At 34.6% G+C, this 10,623-nt stretch overlaps 1 protein-coding gene across 3 annotated transcripts in view; it reads left to right on the forward strand.

Annotated features, from left to right (window-relative positions):
• LOC117166917 (liprin-alpha-1) overlaps window positions 1–10,623 on the forward strand; it is a 690,677-nt gene that overhangs the window by 472,025 nt on the left and 208,029 nt on the right. For all 3 annotated transcript variants that reach the window (XM_033351369.1, XM_033351368.1, XM_033351370.1), the window contains exon 17: window positions 3,470–3,682. In XM_033351369.1, coding sequence (XP_033207260.1) covers window positions 3,470–3,682 — 213 coding nt within the window. The remainder of the gene's footprint in view (window positions 1–3,469; window positions 3,683–10,623) is intronic.

The following is a 10,623-nucleotide window of genomic DNA, read 5'->3' on the forward strand; positions in this document are numbered from 1 at the left end:
CCCCCCCCCCCCATTCAGAACCTTATCTTTGGATTTTCTTTCTCTCTCTCCTCCCCATTTCCTTCCGCCTCTATCTTCTGTTCTCGCATTGAAATCTCCATCTATTATAAGCCTAATCCCTTCTTTATTTTCTTCACATATTTCTTTCATTTTCTCTACTCCTTCCATTTCTCGGGCCTTTTTATTCTTCCTCTTTGCATTTTGAACTTGCCATTTATAATATATTGGTAACCTTCCCCTTACTATTTCCCATCCCTTATCATTTATTCACGTCTCCATCATTATTCCTACATCCCATTGTATCAAATTTCTCATGAACTCCCTATCTTTTCTCCTACAATCCTACTATATTCCAGTAACATATCTTTCATTCTTCCCTACTTTCGTTTCTCGTCTCTTTTTGCTACTTACTATTTCTTATTTTCCTATCCCCCGTTCCTTCCTCACCTAGTTTGCCGACACCTCATTTCTCACTATATCTTCCCTTTCTTCATCCCAATCCCACCATACTCCGACTATCTGTATTCTTCCGTACTTAACCCGTGTTCTGCTTCCCTTTTTTCTTTCCTCTTCCGCTATTATCCTTAATTTATACGTCATTTTCCTTTCTTCCCATGTAAAATCATCCGCTATTCTCTCCGTGCTTCCATATAACAACCTCTTCTTTGTCATCACCTCCCTCTTATGTTTCCATTTCTTTAGTTACAGCAGTACCATTATCTCCCTTCTTCGTTCTTCCCTTCCTACATTTCACACTTCTTCTATCTCTACATTAGCATCATTCCTTTGCAGTACTTCGTCCACCCCTTCCTTCAGCTCCTTCCCTTCTAATCTTATGCCCTTTATCCCTACGCTTCTTCTTTCTTCCCTCTCTTCCTTTTCTATTCCTTGTTCTATTTTATCGGCCTTTCCCTCTCCCTATTCCCACTTTCCCCACCTCCAGCCCGGCTTGATTTTTTTTTTTTATTCTAACTTCTACCATAGTTCCTCTACCTTTTTATCAGGCTTTTCCTGCTTTTCTAGTATTTGTTCGAGTGATTGCATCATTTTTTCTAGTTTTTCCCTGACTTCATCCCATTTCCGAATTTCTCTCTTAAGCTCGGTCATTTCCCGCCTAATTTATTTTTTTATTTCCTCTCCCCATTTCTCCTGCTTTTCTTCATATATCCCCATTACTTCTAACATCATTTTTCTCACGTCACTCAATTGTAAATTTTCATCTTCTATTTACCCTCTGCATTCAATTTTTCCTCCATCTTCTCCCCCCCCCCCCTGCTCCAATTATTTCCTTTCTCGTTGATGTTCTATATATTTTTGAATTTTTAAAGGTGGATTCTGTTGCTATTTTGTCCTCACTACTTCCCCTATCATCCCTATCCCTTTGCCTATTAGAAATTCCTCTATTGATCTAAAACTCTCGGCCCTTAATCTCTCCCTTTCTACTGTTTTCTTGTATTCTCCCCTTTCCTCCTCTCGCTTCGATTTACCGAACAATTCTTCGTTTGAGTTACCATTATCCATCAAATTGATTACCGTACTCCACACGCCCAACAAACTAACTTTCCAGGCAACCCTCAAAATGACTCAAATACACAATCCCTGCTAGCAAACACTTTTACGCCAGAAACGGAATTCCAAATCCATCGGTACCTTACTTTTCTAAATGTGAAGTGGTATGCGATGATAAGGAGTATCGACAGCAGACATTTTATAAAAAAATCTAACTTTTATCAAATAAAATAAATGAATTCTGCATTTTTAAATAAGTTTCCGAATTTCAAAACATTTTATTGAATTCAGCAATCAAACCAACCAGCATCTGAAAAATGTAAAAAACAGTTCGCCTTTCGGTAAAAATCGTAAAATTATGATCGTCTATTTTAGTAATTAAGCGTACAAAATCAAGTCCCATTTTTCGACTTTCACTATTTGTCAATAGATCACTGGATAGCCGATTGACAATAAACGTCAAATACAGATACTTCGCGGTGTTTAAATTAGGAAAAAATATATATTTATTTGATTTAAATTTAAATCTTGACATCTGATAAAAAAATTTAGGTCCTGAACCATCGTTCACAAGATTCACAGGACACAGGAGATGGATGGATGGATGGATATTCAGAGTAGACGAACTAAACAAGTATCACATTAAGCATATAATTTAGGAATTGATGTACATCGAATCACAAGAATCAAAATGAGATTCATCACCTCAAATTTAATCAGGTTACATTTTAGCTTCTAGGTAAAATAATAAAAGTACAATGTATTCGAATTATATTATATTGGATTAGCAAAGACACGTTAAAATATAATCATTTGTTTGAAGAGAATTTTAGATATCGGTACTATCATATAAGATCAATGAGGAAGTTATGTTTCGTACAAACGTAAGGTTTCACCGCTTTCCTTAAACCACTCGTCTCCTTTAATTCTCTTCTCTCTTAGATTATATCCTGATTTGTGGATTCTCGAAAGGCGGAACCTTTATAATAGTTTTTACGCGAACTTATACATATGTAAACTCATATTGAAAATTTTTACGTGGTTGTCTACTTTCAAATTTTCGCTTCAAATTATATTCGTATTTGATTTTAAAATGATGTTGCATTTATTTTTATGACGTAAATCTAATCGTAGGTGGCAGCACTAAGCCGAGTACGAGATTCTTCGTCAATGAGATATACACAGGATGCTTTCTTTAACATGCCTTTTGATTTAGGCACTTTTTATACCTACTTAACCTATTTAACCTATTAAAACATTTATAGTGGCACTGAAACAGGAAATCACACGAAATACGAAATTCGCTTAGCAGTTCCAAAGATGTGGCGATGGCCCTACTATATCGTTATACTATCTTCCTTACAGATATAGACCTTGAAAGAAACATAGTCTATCGTTGACACGATATTCGCACACTAACATAAAGACATACTGATGTTTTTTCAAAAACCTCATTTTTTTCTCCCTTGGGAGTATAAACTATTTTTTACTCACAGCTCTCGAAAAACGACATTATGGAACCACTCGACAGCATGATAAAGGGCCGAAAAAGATTCTGGGGTTCTCAAAAAGTCGAAAGATGACGAAAAATTTATAGGTCCAAATTCACATGAATCTCGTACCTTTTTATTATGAATGATGAAAATGTAAAAAGGCATTATCAACTGTCGAGAGCAAAATTCGATTCGATTCTATTCAGGATTCTCAATAAGAGATTGTCGAGGATCCTAGGCAAGATTCTTTCAGTCGATCATGTACAATTTCGAGATAGTAAGGGGCAGAGAAGAGAAGGCCATATAGCCAGAGAAACTTTTTATGCATAAATTATGATAAAAATACAATTAAGTTTACTTGACTGAATTATTTACGTAAACGATGAGTTAGAGATCAAAAATGAAATCTGTATGTAAAGTAGCCAGTTTTAGCTCAGCGCAAAGGTTTAATGTATTCTATCTTTCAGTATGTTGGATTCGTCTCGACACGAATTATTAGCGGAAGCCATGAAAGCTGGCACACCTTTCGCTTTATGGAATGGACCAACAATAGTTGCCTGGCTAGAGCTATGGGTAGGAATGCCTGCGTGGTATGTTGCAGCTTGTCGAGCAAACGTTAAAAGCGGAGCAATCATGAGTGCACTAAGTGATACGGAGATACAACGTGAGATTGGAATCAGGTAAGTAATTCTTACACAAATAACTTTTTCATCTTTATGGTAAGTTTTTGAATGACCTTATGAATAAATAACAAAGAATATTTTGTCTGTACTTCGAAAAAGATCATACTCAGAAATTTGAAAACGAAATATACGACCGTTTTTTAGCTGTTTAAGTCTCATTTTATAATTTTTCATTCATTTTTCCTTTATTTGCTTAGAATACTAATTAATTGTCAGGTAATTATTTTCAAATTTATTTTATTTTAACAGCAAATTCATAATCTCTATTTGTTCGTCTCAGAATATTGCTAGCGTATCAGGTCTTTCTTGAACCAATTTTGTCTACAACAAAAATGCTCAGAAAATTTTACTTAAAAAATCTTTCTTTAAAAATCACACCGAAACTCAAAACATTATCTTCAAAATTGTATATTGTGTGACATGTGTGCGAAGTAGGTGATTCAAGACGAGTGTGGAGGCTGCTAAGCTCTCTTTGGGCGGCAACCTTCACACTCTTCTCAAATCATCTACGCGCACGCGTCCCACATATTTTTTTTGTTGATGACTGGGCGTGAAAATTTAGATTTTAAAAGCTGGTCGAATGGATGTTCAGGGTCGAACTTCTAACTCCCCATTAAAGAAAAAAAACAAGTCACGGTTGTTTTCCATTTTCGTCGTACATATTCTTTGAGATTCTTTTAGCAGTAAGCTTAAAGACACGCTTTTCGCAGTTTCGATGATTCAGGCATTTTATTACCTTCACGAGCACTATCACGTATACTTATTTTGCATTCATTACTGAATATTGATTGTTGTCATCTGCTGTCAGATACGTAGTAACAACCTGAAAATTGGAATAAATGTCTAACCTCACACTTAAGCAAAAGCAGTGCGATGACTGAATATGAATGCAGTTTTTTGATTGGCTGTCAGTAATGTGTGAAGAATTGGCCGATTTACTTCAGACGTTTGCTGACAGCCAATCATAAAACTGCATTCACATTCTACCTCATTCAATAAGTGCGCGAAGAACTAATCCTACTTAGAGCCCAGGTTCGTCATTAAAATATTGTTCGGCAAACTTTACGATTTCAGGGATATCACAAACATAAAATTTAAATTCTAGCGTAAAATTGGGATTAGCCAAACATTAGTTTAGGACTGTGATCAACATAAAATTTAAGTAGAACGCAAAAACTGGGATTCAGCAAAATATATGTATATATACAGAGTTTCCATGTAACTTTTTTAACTCCGGCAGCAATTTCAGGGAGGATTTAAGAATCCGAATTTAAATTTTTCCCTAATTTTCCTCACTTAATAAGAACTCAGAAACTGATTATATAAGTAATCTCAAGTATGCATCATTAGGCAGGTCATTCAGCCTTCAAGAACACTTACGTATGCACTGAAAGGTCTAGATGGTAACTTCGGCCTAAAATCCTGAGAAAACCCCCCTGATTATGGATATTCTGGGTACTTTTTCGAAAATTGGTCGGTAATTGAACCAAAACATGACTTTCATATGTTTCTCAGCACCTTTCAGAGCGAAAAATCCCAAATAAAATGAAAATTGCTTTTCAAGCCGCGTACCTCACACACTAGAAACTATGAACTTATCATTAGAGGTTTGTTTCCGCTTTTAATTTTTCTGATCAACGAGTTACCCCGTCATATAAAATATCACCCTTCAGGTGGGCTTCCGTATGGGCGACTGCAGTCGCGTTACTCAAATCGCGCATTTCAGTTTATGACTGCTTCTTACTGAATCTTATGGCGCCCTTTCCTAATGTGCGAAACTCGACACGCGACGATAAGGACCCCAAGCGCGGCTATAAATCGCGGTGACTACTATCGGCGAGAAAACTATAGGCATCTGCCTTTGAAGCTTAACAACTCAGTCAAAAAAAATGCTAGCGCAACCAAAAAAAATTCATTTAAAATCTGAAAGTGTTCTACGTTAATGAGCTTAAAGACGTTTATGTAAAAAAATTGTTGTGCTTAGCAGACTGAAAAATGTAAAATAAAGTAAGGATTTTTGGGTACATTTGAGAACAGTCCAGTTTAGAGCATTATTTCTTATACAAGGGGCGATGAAAAAAATTTGAAAAAATTCATGAGTATGAGGAAAATATATTATCTTCAGTTCTAATACAGATATTAATCCTTAATCCTTACTTTTTTTTTAATTTTTCAGTCTGCTAAGCACAAAATTTTTTTTACATAAACATCTTCTAGCTCATTAACGTACAACACTTTCAGCTTTTAAATGACTGTTTTTTTGTTGCGCTAGCATTTTTTTTACTGAGTTGTTAAGCTTCAAAGGCAGATGCCTATAGTTTTCTCGCCGATAGTAGACTGCTCGAGAAGCAATCTAGCTGCCCAGCCGACGCGACTTGAGTGTTCAAAAGTATGTACCGTCTATTTTAATTATGGGAGATTTGAAATTAATTTGTACTTTTTTGGGCTTTCCAAATTTCAGTAATTAAAAATTAGATTTTTTTACATTACGAATTCGAATTCTTTTCAGATCGAACGCTTCCAAATTGAATTTGTTTTGTGAAGAATTCGCTTTTCTGAATTAAAAATGATTGATTTCAATCAACATTCAAATATTCTCCATTTTTGGTTTAAAAAAAGTGATAATTGTTAGACTGAAATTCAACTTTTTGGTTAAAAGCTCATCTTTTTTGGTAGAAAATAAATTTTTTCAGTTGAACACGCAACTGTTTAGTTAAAAATGAATCTTTTCTTCGTTGAAAATTCGTATTTTTAGTTAAATTCAATTGTGGTTTTTTTTAAATTAAAATCTTTATTGTAGAGATATTAATTGTTATATTATTTATTGAAAATTCATCTTCTTTGGTTGAAAATTCAATTCCTTGATTGTCTTTTTTAAAAATTCATTTTTTGTTTGGCGATGAAAAATTTTATGAGAAAATCTGGTGTCTTTGGAAATTAAACTAATTTTTTAAAGTTTTCCTATTCTAGGGTAGAAAGTAATTTTTTCGGCTGAACATTTAAATATTTAAATGAAAATGAACTTTTCTGTTAAAGTCGTTTGCCTCAAGACGCCCCGTAGGAAACCCGTATAAATCACTAATTTCGCGACTTGTTGACTGCTTCAAAGACGTCTTCAAAGAAAGTATACATTAGAAAATTAAGCAAACATAGTAAATTACCCGTTTTGTAGTAGAGCTGAACTGAGCCGTCCACCACCACATCTAAGCCACATCGGATTAATGGAGCAGATGAGAATGAGTCTAGGGCCACACATGGTAATTATGTCACTTGCGTACACACGACGTAATCCAAAGTTTCAGAAATTGGGGTTAGATTCCGAAGACTTCCGAGACCTTGAACCCACACTGTTTTGTCAATCTCAAACTTTAACCGTCTCTTCCCTCACACGGTTTTGTACAATATGCTCTTGTATTTTTAACGTTTGTCCTTTTGATTCAGGTCTATCTAAGTTGAGGGGCAAGCGAATGTAATTATTGAACATTCGAATTGATGCCTCGTTGACATTTGTGTCGCATTGTATACATTTTTTAAGACCGAGCCTAAACTTCTTGACGACGTCTTCACAACTTTACACAAAATTTAGTCTGTTTGAGTTTCATCTCTAATTTTAGCCAATTATTTATAAAATTGCCTTCACTCTTATATTTACGATATTTCATGATTATCTTTTTCTTTCTCGGTACATACGTGCAATCCTTTCAAGTTCAATGTGGTAATGCGTCTGCACTGCCATTGTTTGCTGATTCAACATATCGTATTGAATACTGCAAACCTGGCAAAAAGAACGGATAGAGTTGTAATCGAGATGTTACAGTTAAACTAGTCCGGTCACTGGCAAGGCTAGCCGAAGCTATGTCATTATTTTTTTCTGAAATTTGGAATTAAATATCAATTAATAAATTGGATAATAAATTTGTATGCAGATCAATATAAATAAAATGTTTTTCCGATTTCAGCAGAATCTTTCTCCCAACTTTAGTCAATGTCCACCGTTCTTGTGATATTTTTCCTCGGTATATCTTGCTAAACTTAAGCTCAAATACCCTGGGAGCATGTAAAAAGAAACAGTAATTCAAGTTTTATATTGCATTTTCTGTCACCAAACCCGTTTTCCTAACAATATTCAACGTGTTTTAAAGCCAAAATTAAGCATTTTTTTAAGCCCGCGAAAGACCACTCCAGAAGATCCCGCGTTTTTTGACACAACTTTAAACAGTGATAATTCAAATTTTAACCTGGAACGGACCCCTAAGAAAAGCATTATGTCAAAAAGGACATATTTCTACACAAAAAAAACTAATTTTATTGCTTTTTTTATCGGACCGGTCCAATAGCCGGACTACTTTAATAGAATGCCCTTTTCGGATCCAAAATATTACCCAATGCTCGGTAAGTTGTTTATCGTATCAATTTGCGTCCATACAAATAAATGTAAATTCGCCCCACGCTGAAAATGATAGTCATCATCTGTCTGTCAGTTGTCTGTTTTTGTTATTTGGAAAGCTATGTGCTTCTTTATTTTTATACCCAAATTCCATATACGGGGCATTATTTCTCAATTGCCCCAACTTTAAAAGTCATGTTCTTAGATTTTATTTAAATTTTCGGAATACGTGCACCTATCCGACAGTACTTAATCGATAAATTTATAGGCCACGTTTACCATCCCTCTTCAAGTGATGGGGGTGACATTATCAACCCCAACGCCTGCACAGGTATTTTCAAAAGCCTTTAACTTTCTTTCCATTTTAGCGATTTAAATTTTTTATGAGGGTTTTCGAAAAGCTATTTTTCACTCTTTTATTCTATTTTATTAACGAAGAAAATTTAACAGTTTTTAAACATTTTGTAAGCAAATTAATTGTTTGTTTAACTTTTTTGTAAAATCGGGTATTTTTATTAATTTTTAAATAATCTTAAAAGAAAGATTGATTTCTCGGCTTTAAAAAAGATTCTAAGTAAAAATATGGTCCAGTGAATAGTTTCCGAGATATAGGCTGGCAGTCCTAATGCTCGCGCTCAGACGCAATCCTTTAATATTCGGTAGACTAGTTTGCAAGTCTACCATTCTTTTGACGCGTTCAAGTTCATTCAGGTCACCGGAAATCAGCTAATTTATAATCTAAGAATATTTTACGACGGGTCAGAGGAAGTTTAAATTGTTTGTTATTTGTTATAAGCAAATAAAAAGTGAAAACTACTCTTTTCAGAAGTAATGCTAATATTTCTCAGTATGAATGATTCCTTACTATTTACAGCTCGTCAAATACAAAAATTATTGATTTTCCATAAATATTCCATGAATAAATACACAATTTAACCGTTTTAACAAATAAACAGTGCTTTTTCAAATAAATCAAGTGCAGAAAAATGTTTTATGAACGTCTCACTTCGCAGCGTTTTATAATTTGTTCGCCTTTTATCCTCACTGGTTTTCGTATTATTCGCATTTTCTGTGATATTATTTCTGGTAATACGCGTTGCTTTAGTGGAAAAATAATTTTTCTTACTATTTTTTGTCTTTTCAAGTACTCTCCCTGTGCGTGTTACGTTTAGGTTTAGGAGAAATGTCACTTTTCTCTTCGCAGGAAAAAGGTTAAAGGATTAGCTGTCCCTCTTGATTAGGGGTAAAAGCATGGTACTTAAGAATATCGGGTATTGTGACCGTCTTACCAAACCGATCTACTAATTCAAATGGCATCGCTGAACCATCATCTTCAGAGCTGAAGAGTGCAACTTATTCCTTCAAATTTTCTCTTGTCCATGAATATAAATCACGAACATTTAGAGTCTGCTTATCTGCTCACAAACGTCTTGAGTCTGGTATTTTCTAATGCTTTTCCTTGACAAAAGGATAAGCAAAAAAATTCTCGTGCGTCAAAAGAATACTTTTTTACACAAATTAAATTTCCTCTTATATAAACGAACGTTCGAAGATTTTCATTTGCCTCAAATAGAATCATTTTGTAGAGAGCATTCTGCATTTGCGATAAACTTAATATAATCTTGCAGCCAAATAAGTCTGTATAAAGAAGATGTTTAGTTGGTTTAAAACAAGTTGAGGACGATAGTTTTGTTTCAAGACAACTTGGTCTCGGAGTGAAGTTAAAATATGCAGATATTCGATCAAAAATGTATTCACAGAAAGAAATTTTTGGACCAATGTGTATGAACAATCTATAATTCTTGTAAACTTCCATTCAAACGTAGGTTTTGCTAACTGATAATACAAAGGATCCACAATTTGTCCACATGAAAAATAAAATAAGTAGAAAGTAACGATTCGTAGGGAAGAACGTAAAGCAGTGAATGTTTCTCTAACGAGTGCTTCTAAAACATCTATAAGTTTTTCCTCTGTTTTATGAAGACCGTAGTGAACAATTTTAACACTAGAAGGGCCGAAAAAATCGCATACGTAGAAGGCCGTAGTAAGCCATTGCGCATAGATACTAAGTATCCAATCATAGGAAAAGTCATAAAACGTTGGCGCTCCAAAAAAACTTTTAAGGCGGCAGCAGCGTTTTGAATATAAAAAAGGTCAAAACTGGACCCTCCGGCCCTTCTATTGTTAAACCGTAAGTAGATCACTTCATCTTGAATGAACCATTGCTACTCCAAAAGGTGATCATGTAAACTGAAATAGTTCTAAATGCGTATTAATTGTTACGAATTGACGTGATTTGGACTCTAGAAAAAGTTGATTATATGTTAACTATAAATACAATTTCTTTAATTAAAAGCCTTCCTGAATTGCCATCAATAACCTTCATTAAAAAACTCAATTTATATTTAAATACTTCTGTATAGATATCAAGAATTGGATGTAGCTTCAGTAGTACCCGGTTTTTTTTAGCTCACATACATTGCTTATCTTATCTATGGTCAGGGCCGGTTTCGAGGGTGTGCAAGCTGTGCGGTTGCACAGGGCGCCGCTT

This window comes from Belonocnema kinseyi, chromosome 2, assembly GCF_010883055.1.
Source record: "Belonocnema kinseyi isolate 2016_QV_RU_SX_M_011 chromosome 2, B_treatae_v1, whole genome shotgun sequence".
In the NCBI taxonomy this organism is placed as follows: Eukaryota; Metazoa; Arthropoda; class Insecta; order Hymenoptera; family Cynipidae; genus Belonocnema; species Belonocnema kinseyi.